The sequence below is a fragment of the Ovis aries genome, chromosome 7 (genome assembly GCF_016772045.2).
Source record: "Ovis aries strain OAR_USU_Benz2616 breed Rambouillet chromosome 7, ARS-UI_Ramb_v3.0, whole genome shotgun sequence".
Taxonomy (NCBI): domain Eukaryota; kingdom Metazoa; phylum Chordata; class Mammalia; order Artiodactyla; family Bovidae; genus Ovis; species Ovis aries.
Window position 1 is genome coordinate 22,697,817 of NC_056060.1, and position 17,332 is coordinate 22,715,148.

General features: G+C 39.1%; 1 protein-coding gene and 1 gene segment (V, D, J or C); both read right to left on the reverse strand.

The window, feature by feature from the left end:
- Positions 1-1,308: 1,308 nt before the first annotated feature.
- The window catches only part of LOC121820038 (uncharacterized), a 234,431-nt gene continuing 218,407 nt past the window's right edge, over positions 1,309-17,332 (reverse strand). The window contains exon 4 of the mRNA XM_060418973.1: positions 1,309-1,619. The gene's annotated coding sequence lies outside the window, so the exon portion shown is untranslated. The remainder of the gene's footprint in view (positions 1,620-17,332) is intronic.
- On the reverse strand, positions 9,349-10,103 carry LOC114115871 (T cell receptor delta variable 1-like). The segment is given in 2 exon segments: positions 9,349-9,775; positions 9,994-10,103. Coding segments are annotated over 2 exon segments (369 nt in total).

The window sequence follows — 17,332 nt, forward strand, 5'->3', positions numbered from 1 at the left end:
GGTGAATTACATTGATTGATTTGTGGATATTGAAGAATCCTTGCATCCCTGGGAGAAAGCCCACTTGGTCATGGTGTCTGATTTTTTTAATGTGTTGTTGGATTCTGATTGCTAGAATTTTGTTAAGGATTTTTGCAACTATGTTCATCAGTGATATTGGCCTGTAGTTTTCTTTTTTTGTGGCCTCTTTGTCAGGTTTTGGTATTAGGGTGATGGTGGCCTCATAGAATGAGTTTGGAAGTTTACCTTCCTCTGCAATTTTCTGGAAGAGTTTGAGTAGGATAGGTGTTAGCTTTTCTTGAAATTTTTGGTACGATTCAGCTGTGAAGCCATCTGGACCTGGGTTTTTGTTTGCTGAAAGATTTCTGATTACAGTTTCAATTTCTGTGCTTGTGATGGGTCTGTTAAGATTTTCTTTTTCTTCCTGGTTCAGTTTTGGAAATTGTACTTTCCTAAAAATTTGTCCATTTCTTCCACGTTGTCCATATTATTGGCATATAATTGCTGATAGTAGTCTCTTATGATCCTTTGTATCTCTGTGTTGTCTGTTGTGATCTCTCCATTTTCATTTCTAATATTACTGATTTGATTTTTCTCCCTTTGTTTCTTGATGAGTCTGGCTAATGTTTTGTCAATTTTATTTATCCTTCAAAGAACCCGCTTTCAGCTTTGTTGATTTTTTTCTATGGTCTCTTTTTGCTGGGGTGCAGCCCCCACAGGATCCAGCAGAACCCTCAGGAGAAACAGCATTGGCAAATGAATGAATGAATGAATAAATGAGAGAGGAAAGAATAGAAGCTGATATTCCTTTGTTTACACAGAAAGCCAATAAAGCCCCAAGACAAGGGACTTGTTCTGTTCATGTAGGCCGCAGGTGCCCTCCCAGTCTCCCAAGGGAGTGAAGACACAGAGCACCTTCCCATTCAGGTCTTAGAAGCCCAGGCAGATAAGTGAATGCAGAGAGCCTCTATGCTCCAAGGGATTAGCCTGAAGAACAGAGTAAAAGAGAGAAAGAAAGAAAGAAAAAGAAAGACACGAGGAGACCAAGCTTCTTCGGTGAGCAAAGCCTGTAACTTTATTTTCAAAAAGAACTTTTATATCTTGACTTGTACATAGAGGGAAATGAAAGATGCAAAGTCATACAGTGTCAGCCCAAACATTACATCTGTTTTGTCTTTATTAAAACCAGGATTTTTTTCTGCATACCTTTCCCATAAACAATGTTGTGTACATTATCTTCTGGCCTTGGAAGCCTGTGAACATTTTATGACCCTCTTTCAATAAAGGCTGCTCAACCAGAAAACTTATTTTCCCTTGAAATGTTTTTTCTTTATATTTCTAATCTGTGTCAGCCTCAGAAAGTATTAAACAGAGTTACATTTCTCACAGAGCAAAGGTGCAGTAAGTTACAACAAAGAAAGAACCAATTAGCTCAAAGGTCTGATATGGTTAATTTCAAGGCTGCTTCTTGTTTTTTTTTTTTTATTCCAACTATGTTAACTAATGCACTTCCAGGTGCACAATGGATAAGAGATATGGAAACTTGGCAGCAAGCATTGACTCAACAGTGAAATCCTACACCAGCACTACTCTAATAGTTTTTAACTCTTTGAAAGGCTCTATATTTTTAGGCTTCCCATGCCTCTCACAGTTGGGAAGCTGTGAATAATCATATTCATAGCTGCAAGAGTCTGGATAAACCTGTCAGACAAGCTAGAATGCTAACAGGGGGGTTTGAATTGAAATATTCCTTTCATGTCCAAGAGACTTATTAGCTAGAGCCCTAAGTTTGATTTTCTCCAGAGAAATGTGGTCAAGGATAGCCCCCTGTTAATGTCAGAAGAGTTGGTGAAAGGCACAAAATAGTAAGACAGACAGATTCTGGTTTTTGAGGTAGATGCTCGAGCAGGTCTAGGGAGTCTCTCGAATCCTGACCTGCCTTTGCCTGTCAGGTCTTCTCCGCATGACCTGTGTCATGGGTGGGCTCTCCCGTGGTGGCTCCCGGCATCTTTTGTTTCTTTTGCATTTATTTCTGCCCTAATTTTTAAGATTTCTTTCCTTCTACTAACCCTGGGGTTCTTCATTTCTTACTTTTCTAGTTGCTTTAGGTGTAGAGTTAGGTTATTTATTTGACTTTTTTCTTGTTTCTTAAGGTATGCCTGTATTGCTATGAACTTTCCCCTTAGCACTGCTTTTACAGTGTCCCACAGGTTTTGGGTTGCTGTGTTTTCATTTTCATTCATTTCTATGCATATTTTGATTTCTTTTTTGATTTCTTCTCTGATTTGTTGGTTATTCAGAAGCGTGTTGTTCAGCCTCCATATGTTAGAATTTTTAAGTTTTTCTCCTGTAATTGAGATCTAATCTTACTGCATTGTGGTCAGAAAAGATGCCTGGAATGATTTCATTTTTTTTGACTTTACCAAGGCTAGATTTATGGCCCAGAATGTGATCTATCCTGGAAAAGGTTCCATGAGCACTTGAGAAAAAGGTGAAATTCATTGTTTTGGGGTGAAATGTCCTATGGATATCAATTAGGTCTAACTGGTCTATTGTATCATTTAAAGTTTGTGTTTCTTTGTTAATTTTCTGTTTAGTTGATCTCTCCATAGTTGTGAGTGGGGTATTAAAGTCTTCCACTATTATTGTGTTATTGTTAATTTCCCCTAGCAGTGCTTTTTGATTAAAAAGACAATTTAAAAATATGCTTTCATGCTCATTAGAAGCTTCCTTGAAAGTTTTGTTTGTTTTCTTTAAAAACTTTACAAATGCTTTCCTTTTTTCATTGCTATTGCTTGTGATGAGAAGACAAGTATTGTTCTTAATGATGTTTCCCGGAATACAACATATCAATTTCCCCTGCCTATTAACACGATTTTTTTCCACTAAAATAGACCCTTGAATTTGTCTTCAACACCTTGCAAACTTCTGCCAAAACCACAGTGGTCAACTAACAGAATTCCTTATTCATCTTTATGACTTTCCGCACAGCATTGCTCCTGAAATAGAAGCTTGTTTTATAGGAAATCAAGTACAACAGTGAGTAGAGGTTCTTGCTATGTTAAGAGGTTATGGAATGGGTAATGGATGAGGTAGTTATAAATACCAGTTACAATCTTGTGGTCATTTGCAGTAACACAACCTAGAATATTTGTGAAATTATTTTCATTGTAGATGAATATATTTATATATACATTAGCCATTTTTAGCTTCCCTCTCCTCTTTGTCTGCCTCTGGTAACAGAAAATGTGCTGCTACAAGTTAATCTTATATCTCATTGTATCTCTGTAGTAAAGATACAGGGTCAATTGGAGAGTGTGATTCAGCTAGAAGAGGAAAGATTGTCACCCTTAAATAGATAAATGAACTTGGTATTCTCTTTGAAGGAGAGAGCTTGTTTGGGCTGAAAAAGGATAATTGCATCATATTAACAGGAAGCTTAGTTTTCCTGTAGTCCTTATTCAAAGTTGTGGTGTTCAAAGAGGTAATGATGAATGCTTAGTTAACAAGGAGGGAAGTTAACTAGTTAAGCTATTATGGTGGATTTGTACTGTCTCAACTTCATCTATTTCCCAGAATTTGCTTCCCTATATTGTTCTGGGTTATGGTTGGCCATGAAAGAGATTTATGTAAGATTTGGGAGGTACGTGTGAGGAAGTAGTCATGTTTCTAGGTTCTGCAGATTGATTCAGGGCTCCAGAGACTATGGCAACTCAAAATGTTGCTGCTGGTCTGCTAGTTCAACTTATTGTTGACTCACAACTCTTCAACCTCCCACCAGATCTCTTACTCATGTTCTCTTCGTCTTTGACCAAGTATGCATGTAACATGATGGCAAACTTCTGAAGTTCACCCATTACTGTGAGCCTGAAGGAGGCAAGAGAAAGACGAGTTTTAGTGTGTCTTGTGGGTTCCATTGTCCTCATGTACATGTCACAGTCTGTCCATGCTCTTTCCAGTTTGTCCACAGTTGGTCTACAGTTTGTCCAGTTGCCACATCCAACTTTCCTTCATAAGTGGTACTTTAGTTGACTTACAGTGATCTCAAGCTCAAATCAAATACAAATATAATAGCTTTTATAGACTCTTCCACCAGCTCTAGCCCCTGCCTGTGAATAATCCTTATAACTAATCTCTTTCTATACATCACTGGTGTTTCTCCTCTGAATGGGCCCTGAAACGATGTCTAAGAAGACTGTATGATAAGTCTCTTCAGTTGTGTCTGACTCTTTGCAACCCCATGGACTGTAGCCCACCAACTTCCTCTGTCCAAAGCATTCTCCAGGCAAGAATATTGTAGTGGGTGGCCGTGCCCTCCTCCAGGGGATCTTCCCAAACTAGGGATCAAATCTGTGTCTCTAATGCCTCCTGCATTAGCAAGTGAGTTCTTTGCCCCTAGTGTCCGGGAAGCCCTAAAAGGAAAGGACTAAGGAAATTATTTTCACGATGATTTCAGATTCTAGACCCAGATTTGTGATGTCAGGATCTTTAGGTGAAACTATCATTTTATATTATTGTGGCGCAAGTTTTCAAATTTAGAAAACTTTACACATATTTTGTGTGGTTGATTTAAAGTCCAAAATTCAAGAGAAGAATGTTATCAGTAGAGAGTTACTCTGGACACCTGCTTCCATATGTTATGGAAGGAAATTTTATTTAGATTTAAATCCTCTGATGCAGACCACAGATGAAGCAACCACAGGACTACCATTTCTTGTCTAGGATCTACAGGTGTGTATCTCAGCTGTGGTCCTACAGCAGAGGGGCTCTCTCTTATTAAGCTCTGGGGCTTTTGTTCAGCTTTTTCCATTACCTCGGGCACTGTGAATTCAAAGAGAGCAGAGGAGTACTTTGCAGAATCTTCCAGTTGTAAGGTTGAAATGGTGAGGCTGGAGGATTTACATGATCTCTGAAAGTTTATAGAGTAGTGGCCATCCCTTGTAAGGAAAATCATCTCTCCACTGGGGGGTTGCTTATACCAAAAAATGTTGTAACTGCTCCAACTTGTTTCACACAGACAGTTCATGGTGACTGCCTCTCCAATCTGAGTGAATATGTCTGGTTGATCTTGAATAACTTTCTGGGCTATACCAGATCCTGTGGGAAAAATCAGAAAACAGAGATGAAACAGTGAACAAAATAGTGTAGGAACTAGACTCATTTCAGATCACCCTCCTAAAAAACACACTGAAATCATAAGATGCTTGCTTTCCCCCAATCCTCCTTTCCTCAAGTCCTTGTGAAACACCACGTGCCTGTGTACAGTCCTTTCACCCTGAACACTGGCATCCATGTTTGGAAGCATCCCTGCCAGAGAAGGTGGAGGCCAGGAACACCCAGAGCAGATTGGAGAGCAGCATGAGGCATGAATTCCCCTACACAAATGTGCTCAGTTTTGCCTCAAGCTGAGAGTCCAGTGTTTTTGTGTGCCTGGCAGCATATATGCATAATACCTCAGTTCTTGTATGACTCCTTCAAACAGGAAGTGATGTTGGTCATATTCATACATCATGTGGTCTGTGTACAGATGAGAAAAACATCTGGCTCACCACAGACTTTTACTTTGTCTATTTTTCTTTCACTGGCAGTTAAGTTAGGCTGATCCTGAAAGGGGGGAGGGTGTTGAAAAAGCAGTTAGTAATAAAGGTTTGAGCTGAGGGAATTGAGGAAGAAACTAGGTGTCATTCACTGATACATATTCAGGACAATTATTTTGCCATCCCATTTAAAACACCATTTGCTTTCTGTTTTTAAACTTTTTATTAGAGTATAGGCAAAATGTTTGTCTAAGGAGGGCTTACAAATGGCTGAGAAAAGAAGAGAAGAGAAAGGCAAAGGAGAAAAGGAGCAATATATCCATTGGAATGCAAAGCTCCAAAGAAGAGCAAAGAGAGATAAGAAAGCCCTCCTCATTGATCAATGAAAAGAAATAGAGGAAAACAGTAGAATGAGAAAGACTAGATATCTCTTCAACAAAATTAGAGTTACTAAGGGAACATTTCATGCAAAGATGGGCACGATAAAGGACAGAAATGATATAGACCTAACAGAAGCAGAAGATATTAAGAAAAGGTAGCAAGAATACACAGAGGAATTATACAGAAAAGATCTTCATGAGGCAGAAAGCCATGATGATGTGATCACTCACCTAGAGCCAGACATCCTGGAATATGAAGTCAAGTGGGCCTTAGGAAGCATCGCTACTAACAAAGCCAGTGGAGGCAATGGAATTCCAGTTGAGCTATTTCAAATCTTAAAAGATAATGCTGGGAAAGTGCTGCACTCAATATGCCAGCAAATTTGGAAAACTCAGCAGTGGCCACAGCACTGGAAAAAGTCAGTTTTCATTCCAATCCCAAAGAAAGGCAATGCTGAAGAATGTCTGAACTATTGCACAATTGCACTCATCTCACATGCTAGCAAAGTAATGCTCAGAATTCTCCAAGCCAGGCTTCAACACTATGTGAACTATGAACTTTCAGATGTTCATGCTGGATTTAGAAAAGGCAGAGGAGCCAGATCAAATTGCCAACATCAGCTGAAATATAGAAAAAGCAAGAGAGTTCAAGAAAAACATCTGCTTTATCGACTATGCCAAAGCCTTTGACTGTGTGGATCACAACAAACCATGGGAAATTCTGAAAGAGATGGGAATGCCAGACCACATAACATTCCTCCTGAGAAATCTGTATGCAGGTCAAGAAGCAACAGTGAGTATTGGACATGGAACTGGACATGGACTGGTTCAAATCGGGAAAGGAGTACATCAAGGCTGTCTATTGTCACCCTGCTTATTTAACTTCTATGCAGAGTACAGCATGTGAAATGCTGGGCTGGATGAAGCCACAGGATCAGTAATGAGGCTGGCAAAGTGCTCCTCTCCATTTATTCTGATCAAGTATCCTCAACAGAGGAAAGTTCTGCAGCCTAGGTCTGTGGAACATTCTGCTTCAGGTATGGATCTTGTTGTCCAGCCAGAGATGAGACCACATACATGTGCTAGAAATACACCATTTCTGCCCTAGAATCAAATTCCTGTGATTCAAAATGAGGACTCAAACACTGCTTTCTTGAGACCAGCTTCACAAACATTGTGGATATCTCTTATGTGCTCACAATGCAAAGAAAGCTGACAACCTTTCAGAATTGGGTTGCCTTGGGATGGACTGCTGTTATTCAACTTGAGAGAGATTGGGACTGCAAATGAAGCAGGAAGCACACTTTGGTTAGGAATCTTTTACATAAAATTTCAATAAAATTTATAAACTTTCAAATCACCAATTTATAAATGTGCACAAATGCTGTGTGTTAAATTATCTTTCTGCACAGTATTCTAATAGAAATGATATGCAATAGAGATATTATTTCCAACTTACAAACAAGAAAACTAAAGCTGAAAGAGATCGAGCAACTAACTTGAGGTCACACATATGGTAGGTAGCATAGTAAGAACCGCAATATATATCTATTTGGCTAAGTAGTCTATTCCCTGGGATTCCCTGGTTGGCTCAGACGGTAAAGAGTCTCCTTGTAATGTGGGAGACCCCGCTTCTATCCCTGGGTCAGGAAGATCCCCTGGAGAAGGAAATGGCAACCCACTCCAGTATTCTTTCCTGAAAACTCCCATGGATGGAGGAGCCTGGAGGACTACAGTCCATAGGTCATAAAGAGTCGGACACGACTGAGCGACTGAACTAACTAAGAACTAATTAACCAATTTTAACTCCCCTCTCCTATTTTCCTGCATGTAGTAACATAAGAAAGGTATGTTAACATAACTCAATCTTATATCTTATTTTATCTCAGTAGTAAAGATACAGGATTCATCGGGAGAGTGTGACTAGCTAGAAGATAAAGTAACATCACCTACAAATGGATAAATGAACTTGCTCTAATCTTTGAAGGATATGGCTAGAAAATTTTGGAATGAATGAGGAATTACTGCATCATAATTGCAAGAAGTGTGGTGCTGGAGAAGACTTTTGAGAGTCCCTTGGACTGCAAGGAGATCAAAGTAGTCAATCCCGAAGGAAATCAACTCTGAATATTCATTATAAGGACTGATGCTGAAGCTGAAACTCCAATACTTTAGCCCACTCAGTGAGAAAAGCCAACTCATTGGAAAAGACCAAGCCTGATGCTGGGAAAGATTGAAGGCAAAAGAAGAGGGCAGCAGAGGATGAGACGATTGTATGGTACCACCAAATCAATGGACTTGAATTTGAGCAAACTCTGGGAGATAGTGGAAGACAGAGAAGCCTGGTGAACTGCAGTCCATGGAGTCACAGTCAGACACGGCTTAGTGACTGAACAGCTACAACAACATGAGCAAGAAGCATAGCTTTCCAATCGTCCTTATTCAAAAGTGGTTAAAAGTGTACAGATGGATGACAAGTTACCAAATAGCAGCTTTGATCTATCTTAACTAACTGAAACATCTTTCCCAGAATGTGCTTCCCATATTGTTCTGACTTAGGGTTGGCCACCAAAGGAACTTGCCTAACATTTGGAAGATAGTTGTGATGAAGCAGCCATAGTTTTTGTGTTTGGGGGTTTGGTGCAGGGCTCCAGGGACTATGGTTACTCACACGTGTTACTGCTGATCTGATAGCTCATTTTATTGTTGACTCAGAACTCCTTCGCTTCCAACCAAATCTCCTCCTCATCTTCTCTTTGTCTTGGTCCAAATATGTATGTAAGCATGATGCCAAATGACACCTACTTCTCCTAAGGTCACCCACTACTGTGAAATGGAGGGAGGTGAGACATAGACAAGTTTTAGTGTCTTTGTGAGCTCCATTATCTTCACGGTTCTAGTATGTCATTGTGAGTCACAGTTCGTCCATGCTTCAGTCTCTATTCAATGTTCTTCTACAAACGTTACTCCAACCAACTAACACTAAATTCAGTCTCAACACCAGATACTAAGATAACCGCTTTGTATACACTCTTCTACCAGACCTAGCAATTGCCTGAATTCTAATCTTTATAACTAATTTCTTATTCAACAGATACCACTAGTGGTTCTGCTTCTCTGACTGTACCTTAAGTGACACAAATCTAAGAAGAAAGGACTAAGGAAATGATTTTCTTGATGATTCATGATAACTATACCCAGATTTGTGATGAGTGTATTTTAGTGAAACTGTCACTTTAAATTATTATGGAGCAAGTTTACAGCTTTAGACGACTTTATACATCTTCTGTATGATTGACTTAAAGTCAAGAATTCAAGAGGAGAACATATTAGTCGACAGTCAATCTGGACACCTGCTTCCAAATGAAATCAAAGATGCTTTTATTTAGAATTAAATCTTCTGATCCAGACTACAGATGAAGCAACTGCAGGACTACCATTTCTTGTCTGGGGTCTGCAGGTGTGCATTTCAGCTGGGGTCCTGCAGCAGGGTGTCTCTCTTTTATTTAGTTCTGGGGTTTTTGTTCAGCCTTTCCTATTACTTCAAGCACTGTGATGCTCTGAGAACACAGAAGTACATTGCAGAATCTTCCAGCTCTAGGGCTGAAATGGTGAGGCTGATGGACTTATGAGCTTCCTGGAAGTTTACAGAGTAGCGGCCGTCCCTTGCATTCCCACCTTCTGAATACTGACGAATAAGATAAGTCATCTGTCCACTGGAAAGCTGCTTGTACCAAAATATCCAGTAGGTGTACATGTCCCAACTTGTTTCATACCGACAGTTCAGGGTGATTGTCTTCCCCACTTCACTGATTATGACTGGCTGGTCTTGAGTAACACTCTGGGCCACACCAGATCCTGTGGAAAAAAGAAGAAAACAGAGCTGAAGTAGTGGACAAAATAATGTAGAAATTAGACCTATTTTGGACCTAAATATTTACAAACCAAACTGAAATCCTACGACGCTTGCTTTTCCCCAGTGCTCCTTTCCTCCCCAAGTCCCTGTGAAGCTCCACGTGCCTGTGTGCAGCCCTTTCACCCTGAACACACACACCCATGTTTGGAAGCATCCCTACCAGAGAAGGTGAAGGCCAGGAGCACCCAGAGCAGGCTGGAGAGCGGCATGAGGCACGGATTCTGTACATAAATGTGTTTAATTCTGCCTCAAGCTAAGAATTCTTTAAGTGCCAGACAGCACATATACACGGCACCTGGCTCCTGTGTGGCTCCTCCCCCAGACAGGAAGTGGGGTTTGTCATGTTCATAGACCAGCTTGTCTGTGCCCAGATGGGAAAAAGTCTGGCTCACTACAAACCTTTACTTTGTCCACTTGTCTTTCCCTGGTCATTAAGTTTGGCAGATCTTGAAAAGGGGCATGAAGAAAGCAATTAATGTTAAAGGTTTAAACTGAGGGAAACTGAAGGTTAAACAAGTTGACATACATTGGTATTTATTCAGTAAAATAATTTTTTCCATCTTGTTTAAGATATAACTTAGTATAGCCTCTGAAACATTCTTGTAATTGACTGATTGGTCATTCATTTAGCCTATACTTACTTTCCTCCATCCAGAATCTAGTGACTATTTTAAAACTTTCACAGATCTTAGGCCTTCTGAGTGAAAAGCAATCTTAACCAAAGTAATTAATGTCTCATCTTTTATATATATATATACTGAATTCCAGGACTCTACTTAGATTTTTCAATAAATAAAGCTACTTCAACATGAAATGATTTAAAAATCATGATTAGTTCATCTGAATTTCAGAGTCTATTCGATGGTTTATATTTAAATGAAATTATAACAAATAAAATATTATTCTTTTGAAATCTGATATTGAGTCTTATGTATTAGACTTTGAGGGAAATCAGGCTATTCAATCCTGTTGCCTCTAACTGTAGAATTGTTCTTATTAGATCATGTGTACTAGAATCATCCAAATGTCACATTTTTTATCTCATTGGTCCAGAGTATTCAGTCTAACTTCTCAGTCACTCCTTATTATTTCTCTTTGTAAAATAAAGTTAAGATAAACATGCCAGATCTTTCTCTGATGTACTGCTATAATGCACTTCTACAAAACTCAGTATCTACAGACTGCAGGCACTTAGTACCTGTCAATACCACAGAAGTTGGTGACTGAAGCTCTGTGCGCTGTTTCATGTTCATGTGGAATGTAGCTGTCCATCTTCCATTTGGTTTCAATGTTGTAATGGATGAATTAATGTAAAAGAACCAAAGGCAAATAGACAAGTAGAAAAGAAACATACAGGCAAGGTCTAAAACAGTGCCAGTTCATGGAATTTAAGATCAAAATGACTCATGAATGAGTGAAGCAGGGAGATGAGTTTGTATTTATCTGGGACATCTACTCTTCTGTCCCATTTGACTTTTGAGTGCTGGCAGGTAGCTAATGCCTGGGCTTGAAATTATTTGTAACTAAGCAGAGGAGATCATGAATGACTGCATCAGCCTGTGCAGCAGCATGATGTTATAAAATATAGATATATATTAATATAATAATCACATATTTATTAGTAAATTGATATTGATGACATTTTTATCAAAATACAGACCATAATCTTATATATCAGTTTTTATATGTGCTCTTTGGTTCTGGTATGAAGCTCTATGAAGTTTTATCACATATATAGGTTCTTGTACCACCACTAAAATCATGACACATCTCTCTAAAAAAACCCTCTTTGCATACCCTCCCTATCCCTGCAACTCTTTATAATCCCAGTAACTACTAATATCCTTTTTAGCTCTATATTTTGTCCTTTTGAGAATATTGTGTAAGCAGAACCACACCATATATATAATCATAGTAATCCAATAAGTGTAGACATACATCATGTAGCCTCTGAGACTGATTTTTCTTTCATTCAGCATAACTTCCTGAGGTCCATCCTGGCTATTGTTGTTTAGTTGCTAAGTCATGTCGTACTCTTTTTAGACCCCGTGTACTGTAGCCTGCCAGGCCCCTCTGTCCTTGGAATTTTCCAGGGAAGAATACTGGAGGGGGTTGCCATTTCCTTCTCCAGGGGATCTTCCTGACCCAGGCATCAAACCTGGGTCTTCTGCACTGCAGGCAGATTCTTTACCACTGACCCATCTAGGAATCCCCATCTAGGCTATTGCAAGTATCAACATGTTTTAATCACTACAGACTCACCAACTTACGATGTTTTGACTTCAGATTTTTAAATTTACAGTGGTAAGAAAGTGATACACATTCAGTGGTAACCGTGCTTTGAATTTTTAAATTTGATCTTTTCCCATGCTAACAAGATGTGGTGTATATTCTCTGGTGATTCTGGGCAGCAGCAGTGAACTGAGCTTCTGGCCCACCCTGAGATCATGATGGTAAACAACCCGCCCACTTGCATTCATTCTGTGCTCATACAGTCACTCTGCTTTTCACTTTCAGTGTATCTGTGCTCAGTCACTGCAGTCATGTCTGACTCTTTGCAACCCTATGGACTGAAGCCCACCGGGTTCCTCTGTCCATGAAATTCTCCAGGCAAGATTATGGGAGTGGCCTGCCATGTCCTCCTCCAGGGCATCTTCCTGATCCAGGGGTTGAACCCAAGTCTGTTACGTTACCTGCATTGGCAGGCCAGATTCTTTACCATGAGTGCCACCTGGGAGCCCCACTTTCAGTTCAGTTCAGTTCAGTCACTCAGTAATATCTGACTCTTTGCAACCCCATGCAGCACGCCAATTTTTGTACAGCACTCAAGGAATTGCATATTTTCAACACTGTTGTATAAAATAGACTTTATGTTAGATGATTTCTTCCAACTGTACACTAATGTAAATGTTGAGCACCGTTAAGTTAGGCTGGGTTAGGAATACGGATCTTTGTCAAAATATGGTATAGGACAAAGGTCTGTCTAGTCAAAGCTATGGTTTTTCCACCAGTTATGTATTGATGTGAGAGTTGGACCATAAAGAAAGCTGAGTGCTGAAGAACTGGTGCTTTTGAACTGTGGTGTTGGAGAAGATTCTTGAGAGCCCCTTAGACATCAAGGAGATCAAAACAGTCAATCCTAAAAGAAATGAACCCTGAATATTTGTTGGAAGGACTGATGATGAAGCTGAAGTTACAGTACTTTGGCCACCTGATGCAAAGAACTGATTCATTGGAAAAGACCCTGATGCTGGGAAAGACTGAAGGCAGGAGGAGAAGGGGACAACAGAGGATGAGATGGTTGGATGGCATCATCAACTTAATGGACATGAGTTTGAGCAGGCTCAGGGAGTTGGTACTGGACAGGGAAAACTGGTGTGCTGCAGTCCATGGTTGCAAAGAGACAGACGTGACTGAGCAACTGAACTGAACTGAAGGTCCATTTTGAGACTGTGCTCAAAGTTTTGTATAAGATGTGATATTTAGGCCAAGTTTCGATTATTTCCCAACAATATTCAATTGTCCCAATGTCATTTGCTCATGAGACTATGTCACTTCTATTGAGTTGTCGTTGCACTTTTTCAAAATATAAGTTTTCCCAACCTGTGTAGATCTACCTCTATACACTTACAAAGTGACAAAAACTTAATGATATTTATTCATTTCCCTTAAAACATTATAGAACCTGCAGAATAGTTTTCTTTTTTATTATTAATATTTATAATTTGTGTTTTTTTATTTTTTCCGTAGATAATTCTACCTAGGAATATATCAATGTTATTAATCTTTTTAACAAAGTTGACTTTGTATTTCATGGTTATCTCCATAGTATTCTTTGTATTTCACCAATCCAACATTTTCTTATTGACCTCTTTCAGTTGGTGATGAGTTTAATTTGCTTTTCCATCATCTTTTGCTGCAAGTCTTAATAGTTTTCAACTTTTTTTTCTTTAGTCATACAAGTATTTAAAAAGATAAATTTCCTTCCATGTATTATTTTAGCTGCACCTCATACATGTTTATATCATGTGCTCTCACAATATTTACTTTCAAAATATTTTCTAAAGTCATTGTAATTGTTTCTTTAACCCATGGTTATTTTTAAGTTAGTGCATGTATTCCAAATGTTTGGGAGTTTTTAGAGACATCTTTTAACAACTGATTTTCTGTATCAATTCCATTTTGATGAAAGAATAAATTCTGTATAATTTCATTTTCTTAAATATATTAAGACTTTTTATGCACAAATTGTGTGTGTGCACGTTTCATATGCACAGCAGGGTGTGTCTGGAGCCTCGGCTGCAGGTTTGGGTACAGGCTGCAGGTGTCTGTGGAGCACTGTGCACTTGCTGCACAGAAGTAGGTGGCTGAGTCTCCAGGCTGGGAAGTTGCAATATGCAATGAGAGCTGTTTGGCACTTTTATTGAGGAAAACTGTGAGTCTTCCATCTTCCATTTCATTTACAACTGAACGTATGGCTATCAAGAATGCAGGGGCTTTACCAGGATATTGTCGGTACCACGGGAAGTAGTTAAACAAACTGCTCTCATAACTACAGTTCAGAATGGAAATCTCTCCTTCCTGGACTGTCAGAGATCGAGGGCTCTGTTTGACCTGCTGTTGGTCACTTTTTTCCTTCTGTTGTCCATTCACCCCTGCTAAAAGAGATAAAAGCCATTAATTCCATAAAATATATTCCTTTTTTAAAGTTTCTATCTGCATGAACTTGTTTGTAATCCAATTGTCTCAGTCCCCCTAATTAACAAAGTAGCCTAGGTTTTCTCCTCCACAACTTACAGACTAGCTGAAGCCACAGGATCAAAAATGATGTTCCCAGTATCTTGTCCATTGTTTCTGGCACCAGTGCTCAGCGGCAACTCAAGTTCCTGTTCTGCTCTTCTCAGCCAGCTAGAACTTTGACTTGAAGTTCACACCTGCTTTTCTTTCAGTGGGCCTCACCCTATCACAATTGCTTTCACTTAAACCTATCTCTCTCAAAAGTACTAGTTCTCATTTGGTGCTAATTTAGAATCACCAAAAATCAAATTAATTGGGAATCAGAAATGCACACCCCCAACTTAAATGGATAAAGAGCATGTTAGAATTTCTCCCACAGTATCCCCTTCTTCCTTTCCTACACCTCCTAGAAGTTTAAATATCACATATCAGGACAACTTGATGTATTAATAGGGAATAATGTTATATTACAATGGGGAAGAGAGGGACTCTCAAGAAGTCACAAGATTACTGTATAGGGGGCTCCTCTCTCTCTCTTTTTTTTGTTTGCAAACTGCTTAAAGTCTACTGAGAATACACAAGGGACAAAATATATCATAACTAGCTAAGCTTCCCTGGTGGCTAGGATGGTAAAGAATCTGCCCGCCAAGCAGGAGACCTGGGTTTGTTCCCTAGGTCAGGAAGATCCCCTGGAGAAAGAAATGGCAATCCACCCCAGTATTCTTGCCTGGAGACTGCCACGGACAGAGGGAGCCTGGCAGGGTCACAATGTCAGAAACTACTGAGTAACTAACACTTTCACTTTCACAAGCTAAGCTTATGCATTAGAACATAAAGAATATATAGTCTTTTTGCCCTGGTGTAACTTAAATTTCAACACCATCGTTCAGATGTTTCCACACTTTACATGACCTTAAGAAGTAGAAAAAAAAAGATAATTAAATCAATTTTAATTTATATTACTTCTAAAATATAAACCAGGCAAATAAAATATTTCCAAGAATAAGCATGGAGAAAACAAATTGAGAAGCACTGGAATATTCTATTCTGAAGGATCTTTGATTTCCAAAGGATAAAATTGACTAGAAAAATTCTGCAGAATTCAGAAGATATGGGACCATGATCATTCTGTAATGAAACATTTTTGGTAGTTCTCATCCTGAGTTACATCTTAACCTCACAGGTAAAATACAAAACTGTGAAGAATCAGTTTGGCTTTTGAGGTCAACACATCAGGTTATAGAGTCAGAAATTAAGGAGTGTCTCCTCCAGCACAGCGGGTGAGAAAGACCTGAAACGGGGGCGAGCGCCTAATGAAAAGACAGACACATATATTTTGGCAAATGGGGAGTCAGGGGGCCCTCCCGCTGTCCATGGCAGGAAGACAAAATGGCTCCTTTCAGCCCACACTTTTATTGGCAGAAGACACATGAGATCATTAGTGAATAGTTATACTGGAGACTTTGATTAGCACACCATAAAGAGGGAGTAAAGTTAAGGCTCTGCTGTTGATCAGGAACATCTTGTTTTGTTTCCATGGGGACGGAGGCAGGTGTAGGCAGCAAAGCGGATCAGAGAGAAAGTCTACCCAAGAATGTCCCTTCAGCATGCTTACTAGGACAATCACAAGGGCGCAGTTTGCCGCACCCTCCAGTCATGGGGTAGCTTCTGGTCTCTGCTCCGCCAGGCTGCAACAAAGGAGCTCATATTTTTGAAGCACAGAGAATAGTTTGTGGTCTCTGCATTGATGTGATCTCAGATACTCTCAAAGAAAAACATCTTCACGGTTCAACAGGAAACAATGATAACCATTCCCAGTCCTCAATCTAATCCCATCTAGTCCAGCTCTCTAAGGAGATTTTTTATTGTTAAATTTTGGTGTGTTTTCTTTTTTATTCTTTTTTTTGTTTGTTTGTTAACACATGTCTTCAGTATATATTTACTAGCGATACTAAGTGCCAACTAAATGCTCATACTTGGGTCTCATTTAAGAAAGAGACAGAAATAACACTCTTCAGTCAGCCCACTCCCAATACTCAAGTGCATTCAGATGTTTGGGAACGCATGTAAGAATTAAAGATTTTAAAATTTAAAAAATAAAAATTAAAAAAAAAGATAAAAGCTACTAAAGAGAAACGTGTTTCTATATGATGCACTCAAGAAAATGATAATGGGCTCGCTTCCAGGCTCAGTCAGAGAGTAGTTCTGATGGAGGAGCAGCTTGAACTGGAACTTACACCATCACTAGATTTCTTAGTAAAGAATGGGGTAAGGGAATTCTGGAACTGATTAACTAAGTGTGATTGCAGTTTGGGCTGTATCTGGGTGAAAACATTATAAATTTATATTAGAGAAACTAATGTGGTCTTAATCTTAAAGGACAATATATATTATTTACAGAGACATTAACTCTCAAATTCATACTTTTCAAATTGTTAGACAAATATACACAGATACTATTTAGGAAGGTAGATGGATACATACATACATGCAAGAATGATAGATGTAAATTGAACCAAAGTTGGAGATAAAAATTTGATAGATATTTAAAGAATCCTTTCTGGCTCCTTGAAGAATCTGTGTATGTGGGACAAAAGTTAATCTTCTCTGAAGCAGCGTTGCCCCTCTGTGGCCATACAGAGATATTACTCTGAATGACTTTATCCAGCTTCTTAAAATGGGGAAAAGACAGGTTTCTTCAGGAAGTTGTGTTGACCATACTGAACGCCTACAAGGATAAGACCAAAACTAGAATATTTTCT